At 36.6% G+C, this 27736-nt stretch overlaps 4 protein-coding genes across 6 annotated transcripts; all 4 read right to left on the bottom strand.

Moving 5' to 3' along the window:
- Window positions 1-1230: 1230 nt before the first annotated feature.
- LOC125202522 (VAN3-binding protein-like) lies at window positions 1231-4573 on the bottom strand. 2 transcript variants are annotated; one of them, XM_048100927.2, is made up of 7 exons: window positions 4129-4573; window positions 3809-3928; window positions 2844-3261; window positions 2537-2761; window positions 2328-2377; window positions 2070-2127; window positions 1231-1906 (listed from the first exon to the last, which is right to left on the bottom strand). In XM_048100927.2, exons 1-7 carry the CDS (start codon window positions 4462-4464, stop codon window positions 1704-1706), a joined length of 1410 nt encoding a protein of 469 aa, XP_047956884.1. In that variant the 5' UTR covers window positions 4465-4573; the 3' UTR covers window positions 1231-1703. The 2 variants fall into 2 exon arrangements, with proteins under 2 accessions (XP_047956884.1, XP_047956885.1); XM_048100928.2 differs by having other exon boundaries at window positions 3809-3925; window positions 4129-4571.
- A 4989-nt stretch (window positions 4574-9562) lies between these two features.
- UBP2 (ubiquitin-specific protease 2) lies at window positions 9563-13836 on the bottom strand. The gene is made up of 3 exons (XM_048098692.2): window positions 13602-13836; window positions 10313-13209; window positions 9563-10023 (listed from the first exon to the last, which is right to left on the bottom strand). Exons 2-3 carry the CDS (start codon window positions 13201-13203, stop codon window positions 9804-9806), a joined length of 3111 nt encoding a protein of 1036 aa, XP_047954649.1. The 5' UTR covers window positions 13204-13209; window positions 13602-13836; the 3' UTR covers window positions 9563-9803.
- A 1169-nt stretch (window positions 13837-15005) lies between these two features.
- Window positions 15006-17193, bottom strand: LOC125202808 (uncharacterized). The gene is made up of 5 exons (XM_048101279.2): window positions 16851-17193; window positions 16689-16778; window positions 16468-16593; window positions 15590-15673; window positions 15006-15311 (listed from the first exon to the last, which is right to left on the bottom strand). Exons 1-5 carry the CDS (start codon window positions 17104-17106, stop codon window positions 15232-15234), a joined length of 636 nt encoding a protein of 211 aa, XP_047957236.1. The 5' UTR covers window positions 17107-17193; the 3' UTR covers window positions 15006-15231.
- A 2481-nt stretch (window positions 17194-19674) lies between these two features.
- On the bottom strand, window positions 19675-26402 carry LOC125202228 (protein NETWORKED 1A-like). Of its 2 annotated transcripts, none has more exons than XM_089065639.1 (4): window positions 26146-26402; window positions 25192-25401; window positions 21005-25077; window positions 19675-20914 (listed from the first exon to the last, which is right to left on the bottom strand). In XM_089065639.1, exons 2-4 carry the CDS (start codon window positions 25292-25294, stop codon window positions 19832-19834), a joined length of 5259 nt encoding a protein of 1752 aa, XP_088921765.1. In that variant the 5' UTR covers window positions 25295-25401; window positions 26146-26402; the 3' UTR covers window positions 19675-19831. The 2 variants fall into 2 exon arrangements, with proteins under 2 accessions (XP_088921765.1, XP_088921764.1); XM_089065638.1 differs by having other exon boundaries at window positions 19675-20917.
- Between the last annotated feature and the right edge of the window lie 1334 nt (window positions 26403-27736).

A 27736-nucleotide genomic window follows, 5' to 3' on the forward strand; every position in this document is an offset into this window, starting at 1 on the left:
GTAGAAATGAGATGAATTGGAGATGAGATCGTGGATGTCCTACGGGTGTATTTGAATTGGTAGATAGTCACATTTAAAGTACATTTAATGGTCAAAACAAGTGTTTTATATGTTGGTTAAATTTTCTGCGTGGCCCCGCTCAATGGGCAAGATCCCGTTGAATTAAGGCTGAAAAAATGTGTTTTATTATCATAGAAAATTATGTGGTAATAATATGTGCAACACTATATTAATCTTAAATTACGTGGAATTTACTAATATAGCCCTCAATTTTAGAAATATAGAAAAAGTCAGAGGGTAATTTTGAAATATAGTGTGCTTTAAATACAAACCAAACATGTGATATTAAGGACTATATATAACATACCATCAATTTAAACACCACAAATAAAAATGGAAAACAAAAAATTTGCAAAATGATTGTGTTCTAAATGAAAGATGAACTTCAATCCAAACACACCCTACAACATAGTAGTATCATTTATTTATATGTATAAATATATACTACCTCCGTCCAAACAAAAAAATTAGACTAATTTACCATTTTGGGTCATCCACCAAAATTAGACCAATTTTAAATATGGAAAATTTTGAACAAATACTAACCATACACATCATTCTAAATGTGGACTCCACAATCCTCCTCTACACTACTTTCACCACTTTTTCCCTCCATCTCTTTTACTTTACTTAAAACAATACTCTCTCTGTTCCACATATTTTCACACATACTTTACTCTCTCTTACTTTTTTCTCTATTCATCTATCTACCTTTTTTATTTTCCACTTTATTCTCTCTTTATTTAACTCACCTAACATATTTTTTTTAATCTCCGTGCTGAAAAGAAACGTCTCCACTACTATGGAATGGAGGGAGTATCATTTACTACAATTTTGTCATGCAGGTTGTATAAATAAGTTTATCAAATGTTTTATTTATAAAGTATCTGTTATTAGTTAAATGTTTCATACAAAATGTGATTATTTGAGATTCCAAATAAATGTACAACATTATATTTTAAGATAACCGCCGAAGGACAGAAATCATGTACAAAATCCTAAAAGAAAAAGTATACTACTACTATTTAAAACGAAATTATCATTTTCCTAATTGAACACAAATAAAATATTAAAGGGGCATTAGTTTTGTGGATAAGATAAATTTTTTTTGACATGATAGGTAGGTTTGAGTTATCTGGATTATTTAGTTTTGTGGAAGGTGAGGTTGCCTTCTCCTACAAACAGTCTGAATTTGTGCATTATCTTCAATTCAGACAATCTTACAGTCCTAGTCAAACTATTACAGTAAAAGACAAAAAGCAAACAGATTGTAATACTGCAGTAATGATTACAAACCAAACAGCCTAATCACAAACCTTAATCTATGTTCCCAACACTAATTAACTGGATTTAACATTATCTGCATTGTAATAATATAAAATTCAAGAAAAATGGATCCCCCCATTATTTTTTGACCATAACCTAGTCCAAGATACCACTTTTCCTTTCCCACAAGATCACATGGTTTTCTATCTTTCTTTAATTTCACTTTACCTTTTACCTTTACTAAATGCCTCCATTTGTGACAAACTTAAGCTTCATTTTATACATTGGACATTGGCAAAGAAATATGAAAAACAAAAAACAACAATTCCCAAGCAAACTTCAAGACTTTAGGCCATAATCATAGGATATTAAAACCATCACATCTTCTTATCTGCAGTGATTGTAAGCAGCCTTGTAACACCTTGAGTCCATATATCATGCTCCCTTTGATTCCGGCACTCAAACTCGACGACCCCACGCGCCACCGTCTTCAAGGAGAAGTATCTCCGGTCCTCTCCGCCTTCAAGCAGGTGACGCCCCGGCCACGCTGGAATGTCCTTCATCACCTCCAGCACTACATCTGAGAATTTCAAGAAAAAGATGCCAACTTTCTTTATCTTTTTTTTACTCTCATAACAATTTTCACACTACTTTCTCAAATCCCCAAATGGAAGCAAGCCCACCACCTCCAATTCTGTAAATAAAAAGAAAAGACAAAAGCAGAAAATTAAAGGCTCACTCACTCTTTTTCTTTTTTGTGACTGTCCCAGCAACATGTCTACTCTTCATTTTCAGTATCACCTGTCAAAATGTGAATCAAAAACTCTGTTTTAGATCATGGAAAGCAAAAGGCAGATCAGCATTTTGTATGTTTTTCATTAGCTTTAGCTTTTGCCCCCACTTGATTGAAGTTTCTTTGCTGAAGATTAGATGTAAAGCCGAGCATAATATCATTGGCAAAGAGTTTGATTGTTCAATCATGGCCAAGAAAAGGCTCTCACCTGACCCATTCTGTTGATGTACACAGACACAATCTTCCAATGAAGATCACCTGCATTTCACCATACAGAATTCAACCATTACTCGACTACAATCATCGACAAAAAACGTGTAAAGACCATCATCATCATCATCAATCTGACATACTAATAGAGGCACTAACTAGAACATTTTTGTTAAAACATTGAGACGAGGAGACTCAAGAATTTACCCTTTCGCGTTCGTTTCAGGAGCTCCCCGCCTCTAGCAAGCAACTCCTTACTGCAAATACCGAGGAAATTCTCTTCAGCTACAAGCTCGCCACTGTGGCTTCCGTTCAAACTCCCATTTCTTCCACTACTGCCACCATTAGGCACCCTGTCCGCGGGGGTAACAGATGCGATGTTCCACACTTCCTTCAACGCCCTCGCCTTCAATGTGGCAGCGCCGCGCAGAGCTGGGAAAAATTTAGCAGACATTCACTAAAAAACCTTCTCAAAAACATAAAAGAATGATCCAAGAATTGGCAAGATTTGTACCAGTAGCTGCAGCAGCTGTCAAGGTCATAATGTCTCCAGGAGATTGCACGTTGACAGCGGAGCTGACCACCGAGGCCAAGTGCTCGCGCTCAGCCCCCATGGCCTCGGCCGCCTCAACACACTGTGCAGCCACCAGTGTTGCAGCTGAGGCCACGGCCATGTCGGTCTTGGCCATCTGCTCATCCTTTCTAGCTCCAGAAGATGCGGCTGTGGCAGCCGCGATGGCAGCAATAGCAGCTGCTACACCAGCAACAGATATAGCAGCATGAAGCTGTGCATTCTGTGCCCTCAACTCCTCCTTCTTCTTCTCTTTCCTATCCTTCAACCACCTCCCCACCGTCTTCCTCCCGCCTGCAGATGGCCCGATGACGAAGCTGGCCTTGATCTGGTTGCTACCGCCAACATGATCATTCATCAACTACATCAAAAAAAATCAATGTCAACATCAAATTCACTAAATTTTGATGATAAAGTAATGCTAAAAATGTTGCATCCTCCACGTTTTGATTCAATCAATAAGATTACCACAAAAAGAGCCCACCAAGACCAACATGAACCACAACTGAAGATGGCAGAGTGCCCCACATAATAAATTCACTTCTTTCCATTATTGCCAGACAATCAAAGCTGTTACATTTATCACAATTTTTTTCCTAGGAGAAATTAGAATTAAGAAATTAAATATTTAGCCACCCCAAAAATTCCTCCATCTTTAAAGCTAATGCAAGAAACTGATATAGGTGGTCTCAGTCTGGTACTTTGTTAACAGTTTCAGAATGTTGTTGGTTAAAGAGAAAGCTGATACATACTCTCTCTCTCTCTGTTGCAGAACTTGTGTTTTGTGCGACCAAATAAATAACACAGACAAATAATTCGTACTACTCCAAAAACATAAATGCAAATGCAAGACAGCAAACACAGTAAAGCAAGAAACAAATAGAATAATGAGAGAAAAATGAAGAAACCTTGAGATCATCCATTTCAGATGGGGAGACTGGTGGGCTATCAGAGATGGAACCACCACCGCCGTTGAGGGGCCCACTGCTGTGGGAAGGCCTTCCTGAGCTATGCGGTGATACAGCCTGCTTTACATGTAGTACCCTCATCAAAATCACAATAAAAAAAACGTTCTTGATTCTTGAATTGCAGAACTCAACAACAAATCCTCTGTTTTTCCATACATTCACGTACGAAATTCACATAATTCCAAGAATATGGGTAGGGACAGAGGGAAAGATTTGATTTTTAAGTAACAGACAGATACAAAAATTGGATCTTTACTTACAGACTGAGACATAATGCGCTCCATGACAAGCTGAGAGGTCTCAGAAGAAGCAAAGGAGAAGGGGTTTCCGGCGGCGGCGGAGTCGAGCTCGGCGGAGATATCTTCGAGGATGATTTCGGCGGGAATGTGGGAGGGGCGCGGCGGCGGAGCAAGAGCTTTGGAGATTTGGAGGGCGGAGGAGCTCCAGGAGCGGGAGAGGAACTCCATGGGCTCTCTGGGAGTCTCTGGTGGGTTATACATGTGGTGAAGCTGGGCGGTGTCCATGGCGGATGATGGAGCTGTTTTTAGTTGAAGAAATGGGATCATGAGATATATGGGTAAATGAGGTGATTCCATTCTTTATAGGGAAGAAGGAGAGAGAAAGGAACAGTTAATCGGGTATATGTCAAGACGATTGCAGAGACGAAAAGCTCGCAGACATTATTTTACGAGAAAGTAGAGACAAATTTTAAAGTGGTGCGACTAATTTTTTCTGTTCAAAATTTAAGTACTAGTACTAGAAAAATGTCATTTTTGTATTTTCGTTTTTTTAAAAATATTTTGATGTAATTATAGGTTTCCATTCGAATTGTTCTATGGATTTGGATTTTGATTTTTCAAGTTCAATTTTTACAATAATTCGATTCTGCTCGATTTCGGCAAAATTGAATGTTTACCTCTATATTATTCCCTTCGCCCGCCATTAAAAGTCTCATTTTTTAGCGTCATGAGTTTTAAGAAACATTAAAAAAATTGGATGGAAAAAAGTCGATGGAATATGAGTCTCACTTATATATATTAGTTTTAAATAAAATGTGAGTGGAATGAATTAGTGAAAGGTGAGACTCTATCACTCCCTCCGTCCCAAGGAAGATGACCCATTTCTTGGGCGGCACGGGATTTTATGCAAATTTATTTTGTGTGTTGAGAGGAGAGAGTAAAGTAAGAGAGATGGAATAAAGTAGAGATAAAAGTGTTTCCATTTTAAGTAATGAGTCATCTTAGTTGGGACAAACTAAAAAGGAAAGTGAGTCATCTTCAATGGGACAGAGGGAGTACTATTTATGATAAAAGTGAATCAGAACTCCTATTTGCGGACGGTCTAAAATAGAAAAAGGGACTCTTATTCGCAGACAGAGGAAGTATAATGTTTCTAGTTATTTTAAAGGCATGAATAATTGAAGCCCTTGTCGAGATCGAACAACAAAACGTGCAGCGCGGTGTGGTGCGGTTCGGCCTCATATGTTCTTGGGACAACGGTGCAGCCCGGACCTGACCGAAGCCCTCTCCATCAGTATAAGAGCATCCACAGTATTGGACTCAAAATCCAGCCACAAACCCATTTTTCAACTGCCACGTCAATTTTTCAAGTTCTAGCAATAAATGCTACTCCCTCTGTCCCTAATAATTTGTCATCATTTGGTGCGGCATGAGTTTTAAGAAATATAATAGAAATTGAGTTGAAAAAGTTAATGTCATATGAGTCATACTTTTATAAATTAATTTATACTCCCTCCGTCCCACAAGAATATGCACTCTTTCCTTCTTAGTCGTTCCACAAGAATATGCACTTACTAAATATGAAAAGTCTTTTATCTCTAATGAGGTGGGACTCATTCTCCACTAACAATACTTTAATTACTTTTCTCTCTACCTCTCTCTTACTTTACCAATTTTACATTAAAACTCGTGACGAATCCAAAGTGCATATTCTTTGGGGACGGAAGGAGTAATAAAATGTGAGTGAGAATGAGTTAGTGAGATGTGAAATCTGCTAATAAAAATGACAAAACTGAAAGGTGATAAATTTTTAAGGTCGAAAGAAAATGGAAATAAGTGACAAATTTTCTAGAACGGAAGGAGTACTAGTACAATATAGCCCGCCCCAAATTCAGCCCCAATTTCACCTACAACTTTTAACATGCTTTTTAGTCATTTAATAATTGACTTAATTGAAATTTATATCAATTGAAATCAAAAAAGTAAATTTCGATAAAAAAAAATGCAATAATTTAAAATACAAAAAGTTTACAAAAAAATTATGTAAAAACGTAAATTAAATACTGATTTTTTTATAAAAAAATTGAGAAACGAGTGTATAAGTTTTGATGTGAATAATGGATATTTATTGATGAAATTAAGATATTTATATGAAATAGAGGTATATAAAATTATTTTTAAAAGGGGGAGGGGGGAAGGCCGACTATTCAGCCGGAAATGGGGCTAGCGGCCAGGCCGCCGCACTTAGAGAGGGAGTTGCAGTGCTGCCCCGTCGGGCGGCCCCCCTCAATCGTGGTTGCATTGTTGATGCTCTAAGGATGCGTCCCCGAATACGACTGCATTGCAAGGCGCAGGCCTGAATAGAACCAAATGCACACAATATTTATTTTTTATACATTATTTTTATCATTTTTCATCTATAAATATAACGTAATTTGATCACAATTAATGGTATTATTTGAAAAAAATTATTATTATTCAATTTGAGAAATTTTAATGATGTACTGTATTTTTTTTTATTGGATAGCTTTATTTTGGACTTATTTATTCTAACTTTATAATATACATAAATTTAAAAATATAATATCAAATTGAATACTTAATAAATAAATTTGTTAAATATTTGGGTTTGATTTGTGATATGAGTTATAGTAAAAGATCTGGGTTGATTTAGGATATGAGTTGTGGGTAGCCTAAGAATAATTTATACTCCCTCCATCCAAAAAAAATTGTTCTAATTATGGAAGACGCGGGTTTTAACGAGAAAATTGATAAAATAAGAGAGAATGAGTAAAAGTAGGTAAGTAGGAATGATAGAGAGAAAAAGTGGGTAAAGTATAAGAAAGAAACTTTTAATTTATAGAAATGAGACTATTTTTTGTCAACATCTTAAAATGACAAAATGGAACTATTTTATGTGGACGGATGGACTAAAATATTATTTTGTCTTTAAATTTTAATGTTATATTAGCAAGCACAATAATGCTAGCGAAATCCATACATTCTAAAAGTAATTAAATGATTTAAATCAATAAAAAACAACAAAAATTAATATGCGAGTATACTAGTCAAACAGCCGATTGTGCCCTCGCAATTGAAGATTTTGCGAGCACATACGACGTGCTTGCTACATAACAAAGATTGATGCTTGTAAATTTGAGCGAGTGACATAGTTGCGAGCATCGGTGAACTGTTAATGACATTTAGTGAGCATTTTGGTACTCACCAAACTTCGTTTTTTTTAGGGGAGAGCATTTTTGAACATTATGAATTTGACCTAATTGTTTGTGCATAAATTATGCATGGTTGTACCACAATTATTTATGGAGTCGAATTAAGAGAGAGGTAAGACAAGATATTAATTGAGCAATTGAATATCAGAACATCCATATCTAATATGAGTTGATCCAAATATAGAATTGAATAAGGGAGGGGCCATAGAAGTACTTGAGAGCGAGGGCATATGGAAAGAGGTTATAAATAGGTAGAATTGAGTGGTGATGAAACAATGAGTGAGAGTTGTAACCAAATTCAATTTTACAAAGCCAATGTGGGTCTCAAATATTGTCAATCATTGAATTTCAAAGCTGGAATGCGCGTCCTCATTTAATCCAAATTTCATCACCGACTACCAATTGCATCTATTTTAGATTATCATAGTTGCTACTCTAAATAACATCAACATATAATAAATAATGTATGGGTTTATCTCAAAATTAGTTCACTTGGTCGGAACGAAATGCATACTTTTATAAACATATTTCAAGGAAAAAAAATTATAGGTCTATTTACTACTAATATATATCAAATCAGATTCTGTCCCCCGTTAATTGTTTCTTTTCCCATTTTCATTCATCCGCCATTAATTTTCTACTTTTATTTTTTAGGTCTTACATTCTACTAATCCATTCTCCTTACTTTTTATAACAGAAAGATTCATATTCTATTGACCTTTTCAGTTCACTTTCATTTATATTTCTAAAATTCGCGTCGGAACTAAAGTGGACAGTTATTAGAATATTAGGGGACGAAGGGAGTAGTATTTTTTTGTTGTATATATTTAATACTCCACCTCTCTATAAGAGCCGGTCTTATTTATAGATGACACGAGTTTTAATGTGCCGTTAATAAAGTAAAAAAAATGAAAAATGGATAAAATATGAGGGAAAAAGGAATAAAATGATGAGAAAGTTTTCTAGATAGATTTTGTTAGATAGGTTAAAATAAATAAGATTATTGTTTTGAGGACGAGTGAAGTATTAATAGTTGTTTCCCATATTTGTTTATGAGTAATAGTAATTGTTTTTAAAACATCATTTTAGAAGAAAGAATCTCGTTTTTGTTTTTTTTCTTCAAAACTCGAAAGTATGTAAATCCTACTTCTAAGTGGGCCTGAGGTGTCAACTGTGGGTCCACTGGGTGGGCCCATATTCGTTATTTTTCGATTTTTACAATTTGATCACTTTATTTTGAATTTTCCTACCATATAGCATTATTTAATCAGTTGTAAATTATAAATATAGTTTCAGAAAATGTAAATAATAAAAAAAAAAACGTACATACTTAACTTGAATCAAACTATAAGAAGGCTGATTGTTGTAATAATGTTAGTGATCGTGCTCTAATCATGATTACTCTTGAGATTCTAAAACTAAACCCCCTTCATTAGTTTAGCTTAGTGGCTGTACAAAACTATGAAATAAGCAAAAATTGATTTTGAAAAAAGAAATTGTTTGGTTGAGCTTGATTCTCCAAATCCAAGGGACCTTAAAATAGAATTCATGGTGGGTTTCCAAAGTGGGTTTAATCAAAGATCCCAATGATTGTTATTTGAATAAAAACTATGATCATACCATGATCATTACCCAAGGAAAATTTATTTAATCAATTGAAAGCAATTTGGATCCACCCACACTAAAATCTTGTTAAAAACTAGTACTATTTAAAATATTTATCTTGCTATAATTTGTCCCATCACATTTTTCCATCAAAATCAATTGGTCCCTTCCCCAGTATGTGAATTAGCTATTGGAGTGGCCCAACAATAAGTCAAGATCTACCTTTGATGCTGTTAAATGTGGTATAATTCTAAAGTTTTGTTTCTCTAAAAAAAGGAAGTGGGGATGTTACTGTAAGCAATGGTATTAAAGATTGGAATAGTGCATAGTTCTCATTTAATAGAGAAAATGGTCTTATAAAATACTCTCTATGTCCCAAGAAAGATAACCCTTGTCTAGGTCAACACAAGATTTTATACAATTTAGCTTTGGGTGTTAGGTTGAAAAAATAAAATAAAACAGAGAAATAAAATAGAAAAAAAAATCTATTTTTAATAATAAGTTATGAGCTTAATTGAGACAAACAAAAAAGGAAAATAGATCATGTTTGATGACACAGATGGAGTAAAATTTTCAGTTCAATGTGTACGTTACTTAAAATAACAGTACTCCAAAAATCAAAGTCAGTCACACCCAATGATGTAAATATTGGAATATGGTCAAGAACAATTCAAAAATAAGTATACAAGGTTGATCATCTGTGAATGATTTCTCACATTTTGAGATCAATGCACATCCAAAATTTCGTGTATCAGCAATGGTTGTTATAAACCCCTAACTCTCCCTCTCTTTCTCTCTCATCTGTGTATCTCAATGTGAGAAGAAAAACAAATAAATGAACAAAAATGTAATCTCCTCTTAAGTTCTTTCATAGAACAAAATATAAGCTTCAGAGCGCAGAACTTCGTCGAGAGAAGCCTGGCGCACGTAAGCATCACTCGCGTGATACCAGGCGCCATCATCCCCGTAACCGGGGCTACCTCTAACATACGCAACATAGTGGCCACCCCTCATTGTCCCTAGATGCTCCACGACCCCAACTAGACGGTATGAGGGTGTGCAGTTGTCCTCGCTGCACCTGCAGATACAAAATCAAGGAATATTTCGTCTCACTCCACAAATCTCAACAAATTTTGAAAACAAAGGATATCATTGCACGTATACGGAAATCATGTTGCTATGTCCCAAATATAAGTAGTTTTGCATTCTGCAGATTAAAACATTTCCTGATTCGTACATTATCAACATATATACTTAGCAGCAAACTCTCAAACGAGGGACAAATCACATGGGTTCACGAACAAGGGCAATTATAAACTAAATAACAAAACAACAAATCATATGAGCACCGTAAAGTGTAATCAGACCTGGGATCCATGTAAGGCTTGAGATGAATTGACTCCTTGAAACTCACGTGGCCGTTTAATTTACTCAAGCGCCCTCTCACATCTTGGCTAAACCTCTTGAGGTGGATTGTTAGAATAGCTGGAGCCTTGCTGATTAGTATACTCTTCGTTGCATCCCTTTTCACTTTCAATTTCTCTGAGTCTACATCCTCGTGCTCACTGACTTCTGTTTCACACTTCACAGATTGCAACTCATTTCCCATAGACACATCTTTTTCAGAATCACATTCTCCTTGATGTGGATCAAGACTTCGATTACTTAAATCTGAACCTTCTAACGAACCAGGACATGAACTTGTGGCCTGCAGTTCCACATTCTCTGACTGGATTTCAGTACCGTTTATCTCACTTACCACGTAGTTTCCAACCTTGCATCTCCCATTCTCCAAAATATCCTCATTATGGGGTAGCGACCCGCCATCAGAAGGATCAACTTCTGCCTTACTGTTCATACTTTTCTCTGTGTCATAAGTTTTTCCATCACTGCTAGGATGTGTATCCTCACAACCGTTGGGCACATCACCAGATTTAGGATTTTTAAATTTCCTCGATTTTGCTCTTTGTTCTCGTAAGATTCTTGAACAATTATCACATTGCCAAGCATGTTCGTCCTTGGAAAGAAATTCCGGCTTTGTGAAGAAAGCCAAACAGCTCTCGACAGTCACCGGAGCATCGGCATTATCAACCTCATCCGCATCAGACTCACTAGTATTATTTCCATTTACTCCATTTTTAGCCACAGGACCAGGATTGTCCAAGGACTTAGCACCCGAAGACTCCTCAGGTTCATTGAACATGTCTCCAAATCCATCAAAATCTAAAGATTCTTGTTCGTTTCCAACTATGGCTAATGAGACCTCAGTGTCTGCTCCGGTCACATCAACACTAGATGTAGCAGCTTCTTGATTCTGACTTGACATAACTTTAGGATCCAGATTCTGTGACGAACTATCGTTATCCCTACATGAAGCATTTGAATCTTCCGCACAAATTTGACTGCATGAAGGAGAGCTGTGATCTTTACCACCATCACACTCAAAACGGTCCTCAGTAAGAGAACCTTCAGGCGCAATACGTCCATCAGAATCAGGTTTAACATTTTGCTCATCCTCAAACTGGAGAGAAGCATTCTGTTCTTGGGCTACAGCATCCGGCTCAGGGGCATCATAGTTTTTGGCATTGCCTAAGGGGATTTCTGGAGCTATATTTTCTAAATTACTCTCAAACCTAGAATCTGATGCAGCAGTCGATGAGGTATCCTGCAGTAGAACATCTTCTTTTGCAGAATCATCGATTGCTGAAGTATCATCAGTTTCTGAGGCAGCATTGCCCTGTTCTGATGTCGGACACGGATCAAGGTAATCTAACCATGAAAAGGCATCAGAAGAGATTGTCTGCTCTACAACTGCTTGACTCGCTGGCTGGCTATTGGGATTCTGGAAAGCAGAAAGATCCTCAGCAGATAAACCCATATCAAGAGCTACACTGCAGGAACCAGTGGAATCTGAAAATGCCGAATCAACCAATGCAAGGGCCAAAGGCTCTGCTGGCTGAGCTATAGAATGCACTTCAACTGAAGAGTTGCCACTGATTGATTGGTCAAGAACACTTCTTGGTGAAATATTTGATTCTTTGCTACCCTTGGAGAAATTCCTGGCGCTTCTCTTTGGAAACAGTTTTGGTTTCTTGCCTCGAAGAGGAGGTTGGGTCCTTTTGGGAGGAGGCCTCTTGGTAGGAACTGGCAAGGAGAGATCCAAAAACGGTTCATAAATAGTTGATGCGTGGCAACATTCCAGACAACTAACGGTGCTAGAAAGTTTTCCACCAAAGAAACCATCCACAAATGTCTGATCCTTAACTGAAACCTCACAAGATTCATTGCGCTTTCTAAATTTCAACTCTTCTGTTGACATGCCATCAAGCAAACATCTAAGAAGCTCATGACTATCGTGTTGCTGATATCCCCTGAACTGTGGAGACTTGTTACAGAGAACACCAAATAAGGATCTAGGATTGAGTACCCCTTTTGACCCACCTTCATTGCTGGTCTCGAGGAAAAGCTTTCTCATAGCAGCACTTAGAGGACCAACAGATTCATCTAACTTGAAGAAATAATCACGCAAGCTATTTATCGCAAATAGATTCTGCATGACCGAGTTAAAGAAACAAGTATTCCCCAAATTACTCAATCCCCTAATCGAATAGCCAGCTTTCCCAGCGGTGCTTACAGAGTAATCTGATTTCACCGCACTTGTAACACTAGCACTGCCAAACCAGACATCCTCAACATCTACAGTCGATCCTTCACCCGGTTGTCCTTTCAGCAATTTCACAACCTCGCTTAAGATCTCTTTATGCTTATGGTCTTCTGGATTTTCACCAAGAACAAGTTTTCCACACGGGAAACACCAAAGCAAGTGATGATTCTCATAATGGACCACCAAAGGATGGTGGTTCTGTTTCGAATGCCTGAGAGCATGGCTCTGAGGCGTAGTTGGCAATCCAATGCCTCCACAGGCATAATGCCCACATTCTAAACAAACCCAAAGTGCTTTCGTCCCTCCTTTTTTCCCATGTTTACCTTGCCCTTTCTTTGATCGTCTATCAGCCATATTTCCCCGACAATCTTCACACTTGTTGGATTCTGAAGATCGCAGTTTGGCAGAAAGTTTGTCTAAGTTGATACCTTTATCAACATGGGAACACACTCCCCTATCTTTGACAACCACAACTGCATCAACAGTTGTTTCAGCATTGCTCGTGTCATCGTTGGGAACTGTTGTCGGAGACATCGAGGGACCCGATTTCTCTTTCACAGAACTTCTCGTTTTCTTCTTCACCTTTTTCCCCATTACAGCCTACATATTATCCAATAAATGGAAACCATAAGCACTTAACCAGAAAACAAGAACCATAAACAAACAAACATAAACGATACTATCATATAATGCTGGGAATCAAACTCAAGGCCACTAAGTTATTGAAAAAGAAGCACCCCTAAAACCTAGCATAGATCGAATCTACACAAGCAATCTCTCAAACATCAAAGCCCAAACACGAAACCTAAAATAGTTTTATTTTGGGGGTTTTTTGCAGAGGTATGAAGATTGAGCAATTACAATTGCATTGAATCTATTAAACTACTCCTTACAAATTCCCAGATTCAACCAACAATCGAACAGTGAAGCGAAGTGCAGCAGAGTTGAAAACAGAAAAATCAATCAATCGATAAGTAATTCAAATTGTATACCTAAACAAGATGGAGAAGGAGTGGGCGGTGTTTTGCGAAGAATCTCCAAGTATATTGCATAAATATTGATAAAAATTGTGAATTGGATTCGGGGCAATCGGTGTGGACTGCCCCCTCTCTTGTGTCTCCTCTCAAGGAGAGGAGTGTGAGCCCAGAAGATGAGCAGCCAACAGAAAAGGAAGACCTAAACCAGACTCTGAGGGATTGTGAATCTTGCTGATTTACTGATTTTGAATTTTCAAGAGGGCCTCCATTTAATTAAATCTCTTTTAATTGTCTAATTCTATAATTACAAATTTCGGAAACAAAATGGATGGATGTTTTTTGTGCCCTTGAGATTATTAGATTAAAAAATATTTAATTTTATTTTTCGTTAGATGTATAAATCTAATCTAATCCATCTATCTTCAAAGTATCATTGAATCAATTTGAATCAGATTAGGGTTCAAAATTTTATTTAGTAGTATATCTGAATATGAATGAGAGTGTCGGAAACTCGGGATAGTGATACAATGCAAACCCATACATTATACAAATTTCAAACTATGATCTGAACAGTTGAAAAATAGTAGCAATAGAAAATGTCAACGCAATATCAATACAACATCAACCGTTAATACTGTGTTGACATTTTCTGTTGCTACTATTTTGTCATTTGTTGACATTTTCTAACAGTCCAAATCATAATTTGAAGTTTATATAATATTTAGAGTTTGCATTTGATTACATTCCGAGATCGTCGTCAGTGTTATTTGCAAATTGTTGAAGCTAATTCAAGTTCAATTCACGTGTCTTTATTTTGACCAATTGGAAATTGTATTATGATTATAAGTTTGTGTATGTTTGCCTTCTAGAGTATGTGTTATATTTGAAAATAGTAACTTAAACACGAAAAAAAAATTTAAGGGATGAATTTTCAAATATTTAATTTGAATATACTAGATTTTAAACTATTAAATTGAGGGAGTATGAAACCGAAACTCAATATTAAATCTAAATATTATTTTGGTGGCAAATAGTGAATTCAGAGTTTGAAACTCAAGATTCCAATTCCAAATTCAATCCACCAATTGATAGTATCAAACACAACCTTAACAAAATCATGTCCCTTTAAAAAGGATCATATGATGTTATACCACAAATTTCCCCTTTCTTGCATCCCTTTATATATCCTCAACCCTTAATCCCTTTATATATCCTCAACCCTTAATGGCAACACATTTTTATAATCATTCATTGCAATATTGCATTGATTACATAATTTTTAACATTTAAATGATTTAAAGTGACTCAAAAATAGACTCACCATGGTTATAGAAGCTCGTGGGGAGTCAAAACTGAGCCACTATTATATTCATTAAGCCACTTTCGATGGATGAATACGTTATATTTAGCAAAATGAAATAGTATTAATACTCCTATTACACTAAGAACAACAATTCGTGAATACATACTTAAAAACAAATCTGAATTCCAAACATAAATAAAACCACCACCTTCTCCTAGCTAGAGAACAAATTACTACAACAATTTGATCTTCCTAGGAATTACATAAACATAAGAGATGTAATTGATAAATAAACATTAAAATCAATCATAGTAGTATCTAAATTAGGAAATTTGAAGGCGTTTAGAAGTAGAAGTTGGACGCGGCTTGAATCAACACTGTGAAGATGCAACCAAATGCAACTCTCTCCATCAACCTCGCCACTGCAGCCAATCAACCATTATCATTAACTACTTCTACTCATTCAATTTTTTTATTATTATTAGTAGTAGCATTATTGATGACTTGATTTTCATTTATTTTATTTAAAAAAACCTAAAATTGTGTGGGGCGTGTGCAATTATGTGTCGAATTTAATTCAAAATATATGGTACTACTATTAATTATTTAAGATAATTAATGTGTGCAATTATTTAATTTCGGTCACGTTCACATCATCAAATAAAACAAATACTCATAAGAAAAGTGAATTTATTCTTACCGTTGTTAGAGAGAGGAGCAAAAGGATCTATGACGGTTGTGTTAGCGCTGAATCCCAAACCAGCACATTCATTTCCAAATGCACCTAATTTAATCACACACATAGACATAATACTCAGTTTTTCAAACCACTCAAATATATTGCAAATGTATAGCCAAAATTCATCTATTTTTGTGTGTGGGAGAGAGTTGAATATCCATATATATTAATATTACCTCCTAGCTAGTTTAAACTATAGCGAGTAGTTAACAATTTAAAAGCGTAATAATAGTGGGACATATAGTGATTACCAACACACAGACATAAGCAATTTATATATAAAAACAAGGAACATTTTTTTTTTCATCGAACATTGTCAAGGTATCAATTTAGTCCTTAATATTTGAAAATATCTTTTAAGGTCCATTAACTTCGACACAATATCGTTTGAACTACTTTTTTATTATTTCAATTTTCAAATTTTTTTAGACAAAAAACCCCAAGCGCATGAAGAACATTTCAGTCCATTTATTCTCTTTTCTTTATATAATATTTTAATGTATCTCTCTTAATTTTGTTTTATTCCCCTCTCTTCCTTCTTTTTTCTCTTTTCTTTTCCTTTTTTCCTTATCCTTTTAATAAAGAAGCAAAAAAATAAGATAGATAAATTAAATAAGAGAGAATAAATAGACTGAAATGCCCTTTATGATCTTGAGGGTATTTTCGTTAAAAAAAGTTTATAATAGTAAAAAAGTAGATCAAACGATATTAATTGAATTTAATAGACCTGAAAAGATATTTTCAAAGGACCAAAATTGATACATTAGCCAAGTTTGCGGAAAAAAAAAAATATACCCTCTTATTAAAATTGAGGTAAAGTTGTTACTAGTATTACTTACATTGTCTGTAGCATGGGAAGGTAGTGGAATTGAGCAAATTCTGAAAACCATCTTCGCATAAACAGCTACGTGTGAAGGGAGATGTAATGTTGCATCTTCCTCCTCCACAATTGGCCGTGTAGCAAGCTAAAATCAAGACATGCATACATACATAAAATTAAAAATGCACTTAATAAACACACCCTAATTAATTAATCGGGGACAGAGGAAGTAGTTATTACGGTCTGTATATGATATGTTAGTCCGCCCCTGATAATCATAGTCGTCCGAACGAGGCGGGTTGCTGTCCGTGCACGTATAGTTAAGTGTACCTGAAATTTTTTTCATAAAAAATTAGAAATTAACCAAACCATCGAAATAATTTTTGAGAGAGGTGAGAATACAATTAGGGAAGACACAAGGCAGGAAGGCGAGGAAGGCGTCTTCCTGAAGGCGAGCCTGGCGCCAGCCAGACTCGCATTCACAGACATAACCAAGAGTGTTGTTGGTGACATGCACACAGTTGCCCCTCCCACACACACCAACTCTTTCACATGGGTCAAAAATGGGATTGATGTTGTTGTAAGGGGGAGTGTCTGAAGTTGCAAATTGGCAATATAGGAGAATCACAATAACTGCAACAAAAGCAGCTCTAGCCATCCTTTCCTTGAGCCTTGAGGGAGATGGTTGTTGATGATGAATTCTCAGCTTCTTTAGGATGGATTTCTGAATTTGAGGTTTTGTTTGTTCAGATTTTAAAGACAAATATGTCAAACCTTTTATTTATGAATGTTGTTGAAAAGTTTTAGGTTCTAGTCTTTGATTACTCTTTTTTGGCTGGAGATTGAGTTTGTGTAGCTTAGCTTGGGGGGCCTCAACTTCACACCATTTAGACCTCTTGCTCTTAAGTAGTACTAATAATTTTCACAAACTATAAACTTGACAGGTAATATCACGAATTTAAATAGTTATTGAATTTTTCCAATGGCTGCAAAATTCGGCTACATCTCATTTGTCACCACATCATATCAGATACGGTTACCATCATAATTTAAAGTTTAGGAGAAAAATAAATTTTTGGAAAGTTCTGTGATATTAGGCAGCAATACCCTTTATTTTTGCTAGTTTTGAATTCAGTTACAGTTAATTTTTTGAGTCAGCTTCTATCTCCTTAATGCATTTAATTTTATTAATAATGTTGAATTAAATTTTTGTGCTGAAGAAATTGAGTTTGGGTAATTCTATTGCCTTAGGAGTTAGTTTGGTCACTATAACTTAATATCATGATATAATTATTTATTTAGATTAAATTATGAGATTAATTTAATTGAAAGGATGTTTATTTATTATCATATCATTATCCATCTAGAATAAATCGTGAGATAAATTTTTTAAACTGAATGGACCCTTTTAAGGGATTGGATTAATCGTTTCTAATTAATAATGGGATTTACATTGCCTATTTATAGGTTTAATTGTTTGTTTCAATAGTAGCTTTGTTGACTTTTTATGTTTGGTCTAAAGATAGTAGGATCAATAACCATTTTCAAGATTCTAAGTTTTGTGAAATAAAGTATGGGACACAATCATCTATTTCAAATGTAATTAATTAGGTGGTACGACTACATTGATAAATACAAATATAGAACCATACACTTATAGATAGCATTGCAAAATGATTCTAAATAAATTAACTTATGCAAACTAGCTGATAGTAATTAAATAACACAGACAGAGATCCCACAATTGGATAGGACTTCAACCATTGATCCTCACTAAAAAGCCTATTATTTAGATCAAATCAATCTAGCCAACTCAATTAACTTCACTAATAGACAATAGATTGGTAGAGTTTGTGATTAGCATTATAATCATCATCATCATCGGTTTGAATACGACTATCTTAGCTCTTAGGTCAGAAAAACAGTATTTTTCATAATTTACTACTGGCTATTAATTACTGTTACTTTATCGATTTAGTTGCACTAATTATAGTGACGTATGTATAACAATTATCAGATTCAACCTATTTCAATTTTTGTATCTATATACAGTTCAATATTTTTATCTTTCGGTGTATTAATTTCACGGCGGCAAGTTAGAAATTTAGATTATACAACATCTTTACTCGTTTGCACTTGTGCATCTTAATCATACATGTACCAAACATTGAAAAATAATTGTTAAATATGATAGGTGACAACTTAAGCTTCATTTAAGTGAAAATTAATTATAGTATTAAAGAGCATGACATAGAAAAATCATAAATTTTGATTAAATTTTAGTCAGTGTAGCAAGTGTGACAATCAATACCTAATATCACAACACTTTAATAATTTTTGCAATCGTCTTAGTAACTTTAATTCGAGAAAAATTTTGTCTAACGTGATGGTTGGAAATATTATGTGGACAAACTTCTTACCATCGATCGAAACATCATTTGTATCTTTTGTTAAAATAAAATGACAATGAAACTATGAAATTTGGTAAATTCAGGTCAATTCCGTATAAAATATTAAACCATTAATATCATGAGTTTGACATTTTTCGCAATAGTCACGTAACGAAAAACCTCGGTATTTGATGTCAATCAAATAGTCTGATAGTTGTCTCACTTTGGAGAAGAGAATGAATGATAATATTGATATTCTTAATTGATTTCTCAAATTATTACAATAACTCCTATTTATAATGCTAATAACTAACTTAATGAATAAGAAACAAAGATATGAAAAAGATACCCAATCCCTAATTTAATTAACTAAATAATGTTCGTATAAGCAACTCGAACGAATCGCATGACCCGTTCGCATCGCACGTTTCATGAATACGCTTGGGTTTGGTTAATTAGTCGTGGATGCATTCGAATGGTTTTAGTTGGTCAAATGGCCTAAGTTAAAATAATCGATTTTGGTCAATTAGCCCATTAATCTCTTTGAAATATAAACAAATAAGTTTGGCTAGTACTACAAGTTAATATATTTAATTTTATTTTATAGATTAGTTGTAATTATTTTCTTTTAAAAAAAAGTTATAATGAAAATAACATCGTATTGTTGGATTTAACTGAAATGTCTGTTTCGATCTAACCGAAATTCAAAATTTTGGGAAATTGATTAGTAAATTCTAAATTCATGATTATTGCAATTAACTTTTAAATGTGTAAAAAAATTGCTGACACATTTAAAGATTTTGGAGACCATTTTTCTTTTGTTGGAGTGTTCATGATTATCACATGCATATGAAGTTATGAACTACCAATATTTCTAACACCAACATAATGTTGAGCTGAAAATTACACAAATAGAGCAATTCTAGTCATTACAGTTATGCTCAACTTAACTTAACACAAATAAACCTACCAACAGCATCAAGAATCAATCTTTCAGCTTCTGTTTCCATTAGTTGATTGCTTGAACCACCCACAGTTCAGCCCCTTCTTTCGCCTCCCGCTGTTCTTCCTTCCGCTATAAATGAAGTCCCTCAAAATCACAGTTCTGCTCCTCAAGAATTTGTTGCTCCCTTTGCCTTCATCCTCCACCTTTGACAACACGAACTGAATCTTTTGCACCGCTAGTTCCAGCATGCTGATCCTCTCGGACCCCTTATCAGCTTGCTCGATCACCTTGACTCTCCACGCCTTCATCGCCTCTTTCAGCCTTGGAGAGGACATTTCTTCAGGAGGGCACTCCACTATGTTCTTCACTAGCTGAACATTCAAATCAGCCAGATGCACTAATGTGTCCTCTGCTTCCTGCAATTGCTCCTTAACATCTCCAAAATCGACATTCTTGGCCTTCCTACTCTTCTTGTTCGTCTCCAGTTTCCTTCTCAAGTCGTGCAGTACTGTCTGGATACTTTCCAGCTTCTCAGTATCGGAGGCAAGTCTCTCGAGGATGATTTTGTCATTCAGTTCTTGATTAGGCTCGGTGAATCTAGACGAGAGCTCCGGCTTATCCATGGCCATCTCTTTCTCCATATCTGAATCAGTCGATGGCTGTAACTGATCATGAGCTCTATCCCATCCCTTTGGTCTGCGCTGATGTCTGATTCCATCCTCGACAGTCTCCTTCAGCTCAAGCATCATATTATCAGAGCCATTACTAGTATTCCTCAAGGAGCTATCAGAGGCTTGATCAAGAGGAATATCTTTCATTAGCATTGAAATTTGGGCTTCTGAGGCTTTGGCTTTTGCTTTCGGCTCACTTTGACACGCTTTCTTGCTGTTGCGCTTATGCTTGTCTCTACCCAAGCTGGGCTGCATCTTCAAGCGGAAACCTTCATCAATCACAGGTTCCTGTTTGCTCTTGGAACTGGATCTTCTTCGTAAGACAGGTTTCTTCTTGTCTTCCATCAATTTTCCGACTACCTTAACTCTCATCTGCAAATTCTGCAAACTAAGAAGGCTTTGATGTTCCAATGGCGTCTGAGATGTGGCTTCACTAGGATGAGGAGCAAATTCCAGAAACTGCTAATAATAGAAGGAAATGGTAAATACTAAATTTCTCGAAACTGAAGTTGGAAAATTCAATCTACTTGTGACAAAAGAGCATTTTACCTCAGTCTCTTGGCTGTGTGCAGCTTTAAGGTTGGAACGAAGTAGTACATTGTGCTCTATGAGTGTTACATCATCTCTGAGGGAAGCTATCACTGGATCATATGATGAAAGTTGGGATTTCAGTCCGTTGATTTCGCTCTCCATGAGACAAATCTTCCGTTTCATCTCTTCAACCTCCGACATTTTTGTAGTATTTTTATGCTCAAGATTCCGGCACACCCCAGTGAGCTCTTGGACCTTATCCTTTAACAGAACTTCTTGGACAGACGAGACCTGAAGATCTAAACAAAGTGCAGCTGTTTCAGCCTCCCGGAGTTCGAACTCATTGTTCATTCCTTGGAGCTCTATACTAAGTGTCTGCTCTCTCACTGCATTTTCCTCAATTTCGTGATGAAGTAGGCCAATTTCATACTCTAAGTTTTTGTTGACTTTGTGAAGGCTCTGAATTTCCTTCATCTGTGTGGAATTAGTTTCAGAGAGACGGGCCACGTTCTTCTCTAGATCTTCCCTTGCTTGCTGAGACCTATGAACGTCAATCTTCAGCTCAGCTACTGTCACGAATAACGTGGAGTTAATCTTCTCAGTAGCTTCAAGCTGCATTCCTGTATCAAAGAGCTTCATCTTGGTTTGAATTAAGCTCTCTGTATTACTTGCTATCTCCTGCTTCATTTGAACATTGCATTCTCGGATTTCTTGGATCTCACTCTCCAAGCTGCACACAGCGTCTTTGAGAACTAGATTTTCGGCCTTCTGTAGGTCAAGCTTGCCCCCTAACTCGCTCATTTCTCTTACAAGGCAACTGTTCACCTCGTGTTGAATGTTCAGATCTTCGAGTAGCGATCTTAGCTCCACTGTTTTCTCTTCTACAAAGCTCTTCAACAAGGCAGATTGATTGGCAGTTGCCAATAATTCCAAGAGGATATCATCGTTATGCTGATCCACCTGACATTTCTCCTCAGTCATATCAGAGAACTTCTTCAGCAAACATGCATTTTCCTGCTTTGCTCGAGAGTGTGCTTCGTGTAATGCATTATAAGCCGCTTGCAGATCACCTTGTCGAACACAGAGACTTGCCAGCGCAGCCTGAAGCACGAAAGCCGCCTGAGAACCCTTGCTCACGTCTGATTTTAACTGCATGTTTATCTCTAAGAGCTCTTCTTTTTCACTGTTCACAATGGCAAGTTTCTTGGCCATCATTTCCGCCTCCTGCTCCAAATGCTGTTTCTGCAATTCGATCTCCACGCCCTTGGACTGCAACTGCTCAAGGAGGGCCTCCAGAACCGAGTTCTCAACAAAGATCTGCTGTTTTTCGTCTTCATTTTTGGAGATGGAGAATTTCATATCTTTGACACTTTCAAGAATCTGATGCACCAAATTTTGCTCAGTCTCACCCTTATCCTCAGGTGCACAATCTGGACTGATTCCGAGGGCCGTGAAAATTTGGTATATGCTTAACCTCAGCCTTCCAATTTCATCCAACAAGTGCTCAGCTTCCACCTGCTGCTCAAGGCTTTCACTCTCAAGCTCTGATATCACTTTCTCTGCCAATTTAGATGCATCCACGTGTTTTTGGCACTCGATGATGAGAGCATAATTCTTTTTTTCCATATCTTGTATGAATTTCTGAAAGATGGATATTTCAAACTGTGCTTTCATAGCCTTTTCGAGTTCCTCCTCTGATTCTTTCGTCTTCCATTTGTTTTCTTCTCGCAGGTGATGAATCTCGGTTTCAAGGCCGGCCATCCTCGTCTCACTTAGTTGCTGCGAACCTATTCGTTCCTGCTTCTCCTCACCAAACGAAACCTTGAGTTTCTCGACTTGAAAATGCATGGCTTCATTCTCTTTCTCTAAGTCTGCATATTTCTCTCCCAATCGCTGAAACTTATTCTCTAGGCTTTCGTGTGTTCTCTCCACATTTTCCAGCTTAAGAACCAACCTGTCCCTTTCAGACAGAAGATATGACCTTTCATTCTTGAGCAAATCACATATCTCTTCTAATCCCTTCGATTTCTCCTTTAAGCCTTCAAGCTCAACTTTTGCTGCACACAACGAGTTCTCAAGAACAGCATTTTGCCCCACTAAACTGTTCATGCTCTCAGTTATCACCTGCAACTGAGATAAATGAAAAGCTTTCTCAGCAGCAAGAGTGGCCTTATCTCCATGGAGGAGCTCGCAGGATTCTTGCAGCTCCTTCACCTTCTCACGTGATGACTCCAGGTCACGATTCAAGTCCAAGAGGGACCTCTCGGCTGCCACTTTCTTCTTCAAGACTTCGTCCATGCTCTCTAACTTCCTCAACAGAATCTCCTTCTCACTGCTATCCTCTTCGTGCAACGCTTTAAACCTCGAGTTCTCATCCTGCAAGCTCTTTATCGAATTCCCAAGACATTTCGGGTCAAGACCTGCTGCTTCCACTTGCTCAACCAAAGCCTGGTAGCTCTTGTTCAAGCGCTCGATTTCTCCTGTCAAGCATGAGATCTCATGCTGGAGGGACATGCCTATGCCCATATGGTGCAATACTTCCTTTTCTAGCCTCTCCCTAATCTCCTTCAAACTATGGATCTCATTTTGCATATTCTCCATGGACGTTGCTGAAGAGAACGAAGTTCGACTCAAGTCATGATTTTCATCCCTAACTTGCTGAAGCTCCTCCTCCAAACCACGTTTGCTTGTCTCAACATCTTTTAGCATCCGAAGCATGTCTTTGAGCTCCGAGGCCAGAGCTCTCTGACCATCTTTTGACTGTGAGTGCAGATTCTGCAGAGCCTCAAGAGTGTCCTCAACCTGTGCATAACGAGCGCTCTCATCACGCAAACCACACTGAAGTTTCTCGAGCTCCTCCTGCTTGCTCGAGATCTCTTGATCTTTCCTTGCAATCTTCTCCTCCAGATCATCAACTTCAACTCGCAGCGCTTGGTTAGACATCTCTAACAGAGTGCACTTCTCTCGTGTAGTCCTGAGCTTCGAAGTGCCAATCAAGACTTCACGGTTAAGGCATTCAACTTCATCTTTTGCGCTAGATATATCTCTCTCGTGCTTGGATATCATTTCTAAGCAGTGCTTGTATTGGAGAGCTGAAGCTTCTTTCTCCTTGTTCAGATCAGCAACTGCCTTTCTCAGTTTCGAGGCTTCAATTTTAGCCGTTTCAGCTTGCTTCTTAATCATCCTCGCCTCATCTTCCTTCGTAGAGATTATGTTCTCCAATTCCGATATCTTTCCAAGACATTGCTCATACCTACACACTGCTGCTTCATTTTCAATCTCTAATCTTGACACTTCGTCTTTAAGAGTTTGTGCTTCACTCTCCGCTGAAAATGTTTTGTTGTCGAGGCCCTTCATATCTTCTTGTAGTCGAGAAGCCATAGCCTCAAGATGAGATATCTTCTCAAGATACTCTTCATTTTTCACCATTTCTGCAATCTTTTCAGACTCCAACTGAATGAGGGCTTCCTTCAAAGTTTCAACTTTGGTTTCAGCTCTTTCGGCCTTCTCACTGAACGTCGTTGATGCCATTTGAGCATGACGCAGCTGCCCCTCTATCTCATCCAGCTTTTTGAGGCATAGCTGATACTGAAGCAGGATACCCTCCTTTTCGACTTCCATATCTGCAAGTGCTTTCTTCAAGCCGGGAACTTCGATTTCAGCTCTTTCTGCTCTTTCAGTCTCAATATGCATCTCATCTACAGAATCTTGAGATCTCTCAGCAGAATTCGAATCTTGAGGTGGCGTTTGCAATTGCTTTAAACCCCTTTTTTCCATGCCTCCATTAGAATCCTCCTGATCAGATGGAGAACTCGCGCTAGTGTGCTCAAGCATGCGATCCACATCGCCCTCGTCCCCGAGCTCAAAAGGAACTTCATCAGGAAATGCTGCTGCTATTTTTCGATGAGCATGGCGGAGCTCCCCCGTTGCATGGTTATATCTTTCAGCTAATGCACGGTAGGCACGGTAGAACTCCTCAACCAGTTTCATCAACTCAGGGCGTTTCTTGTAGTACATTTCAGCCCGTCTAGCAAATGAATCTGCATCTTCTTCGATGAGCTTGATCATACACTTCACCTTGCCATCCATATCTGTAAACCACTAATGCAATTTAATATACCAAACAGAGAAAAAGACACCACTAATTTCAACATAATACATAAGATCTATAGCCAATTTCCATCAACAAAAAGCTGAGTTTATACCTGTGATATTTTGCTGGAGCCATTTTGAGTTCTTAGGGGTGTTGTGGCTATCCCACCACCACGAATACAACCGCCTCGATTCAGAATTAGGTAAGTTGGCCATGACTCCAGCAAAGAACAAAATGCAACTCCCTTCGTCCTCTTTGAAAACACCGTGTTTGCTACCCGTAACAGAAAAACAACTGTCGACGATGAACAGTCACTTAACACCTAGCACGATGCCAAACGATGAGTTCAGAGATCCATACGAGTATTGCCATCTATGAGATCTCTACCAAGATTATCTAACATGCCTCCAAATCAGTGGAAATGCCATAGCAATGAAAAGATGAACACATGTCCAGCATATTTGAGTATGAATTTGTAAATGGTGAAAAATAAAAATGAAATGAAATGCAAAGAGACTTTATTAAGGACTGACTTTTGAGAAATGAACTAAATACAAGACAAAGAAACTATGAAAATTTCGACTACTCCTATTGTTATGTCAATGTCAAATAAATGTGCTAATGTACATCCAACTTAAAGAACAGATTTTTATTGCAAAGTTTCTCAAGAAAAATGCATTTTTTCAAAATTTGACAGAGAAGAAGGCATTTTAAATACTCCTATACCAAATCTGGCCACAGAAAGAAAGAGTTTATATCCTATAATGAAATTTATTCCAAAAATTATTAATTTCATGCCAATGGCTTCATTAAAAGCTCAGACGAAACAGAATCTTCACAAAATTTCAGAGCAATTCGAAAAATTAAAGCAACCAAACAATATAATCATGCAAGCATGACAATGTGCTTTCCACAGAACTTAACAAGATCAAATCTTTGCTAAACAGAAATTCAAAAAGTGACAAAAAAGTCAAACCTTTGCATATGGGTCTCCAAGAAAAATTCAAAAAAGACAATTTTTTTACATTCCAAAAAAGCAAGAACAGAAATTTGCTAAAAAACTTACAAATTAAAAGCAACGATACAGAATCTCGAACAGCAGCTGTTGATATGAATCCGCACCAGCCGCTAATTTTCACTTCACTCCATTTTTGCCTCTCTCTAAAATGCAGTCGGCATTTTCTTGTGGAGCTCGGATTTTGGTTGGTGCAGACAAGCGTCGCAGAATGAACTGTAAAAGCTGTAAAAGTAAATGTATTTCAGTATTTTGCAGGTACGAAATATGGGAAGGTCGGAAATTGCTGTCAAATTGGAATGATACGTTATTATTTCCTTAATTGGGATTTTCAATTGTCGTAATTTTGGGTTTACAAAATGCTGTTTCAGCGTCACTCATGGTCATGGAAATTTGACTAATATGCCCTTCGATTTAGGTGGGTGTCTATTTCATTTGATTTACCATAAATTTATCTAAAAAATACTCCTAAAGTCTGTCATCATGCAAAAAGTGAAGCATTTTCTTTCCGGCATTTAATTTTATATAGTGTTATTTTATGAATTGGACAGTGTTATTTTATGAATTGGACATAGAAAAATATAAAGTTGAATGTTTTCATTTTATAAATGTATCAGGTTAAATGGAACACCTCAAAAGGAAAAAAACTTAAATAAGTCACTTCAAATGGGCAACTATTAGTATATTTAGAGAAATTAATAAGCATCAAACCAAATTTTGATTTTTTTTCTTATGCGACCACATATTACATGCATCATATTTTGAGCTCGCGGAAGAACTTGAACTTACGAACTTGAGTCATGAGTGGTAATGAGTTAGCGGAATATAGGATTTATTCACAAAAATAGTAGTATTCCTTCCATCCCAAGGTAATTTTGTTGTTTATTTTTTGCACTCATTTTGCAAAACCGTCTCATTAAATGTGAAACATTTGCTTTTCGGTACAAAATTTTATGTAGTATTGTTTTGAGAATTAATTAAGGTATAATAAAATAAGAAAAGGAAAAAGTAGAGATGGTAGTATAACCATTTTAAGAAACGTTCTATTTTTTAATAGGATAATCCAAATAGACTGTTTTATTTTTAATGGGACAACGAAAATAGTAAAGTGGAGAGAGTATAATGTAAGAGAGAATATTGTAGAGAACACCAATCACCACTTTAACTATGTAGGAGTATATCATTTTTGCAAATCAGGTGAAAAATGATCGGTTAATCCATGGCTGTATGTGATCTCTTACTAAATGACCGGTTAAGGATAACCCATGGCCATATGTGCCCAATGTAGGAACATGGTTAGAACTTAGGTGGTGTTCGATATTCTAGATAAAATAGTAGTACCAATATATAATCTATGATTGAGTTGTGAGATTATTTTAGTTGTACTAGGTTGGCTAAGATCAATTATCACATAATTATCTAGGATTGAGTTGTAGGCTCATTAACTAAACACAATAATATTTAATATCGAGATATAATCTTATAAATAAAAAATGTGGACTGTCACATAGGTTAATTAGTGTTTTCCTAAAATTATCACACTAATAAAAATATACATAAACTATCATCGAGTACTAGTATATAGCATTACCATAATTATGGAAAATTATTTTTGTTAGCGGGATTTGGACAAATTCAGAGG

Source organism: Salvia hispanica, chromosome 2 (assembly GCF_029641045.1).
Source record: "Salvia hispanica isolate PSC_SH4W2 chromosome 2, Shi_PSC_v1, whole genome shotgun sequence".
Lineage (NCBI taxonomy): Eukaryota > Viridiplantae > Streptophyta > Magnoliopsida > Lamiales > Lamiaceae > Salvia > Salvia hispanica.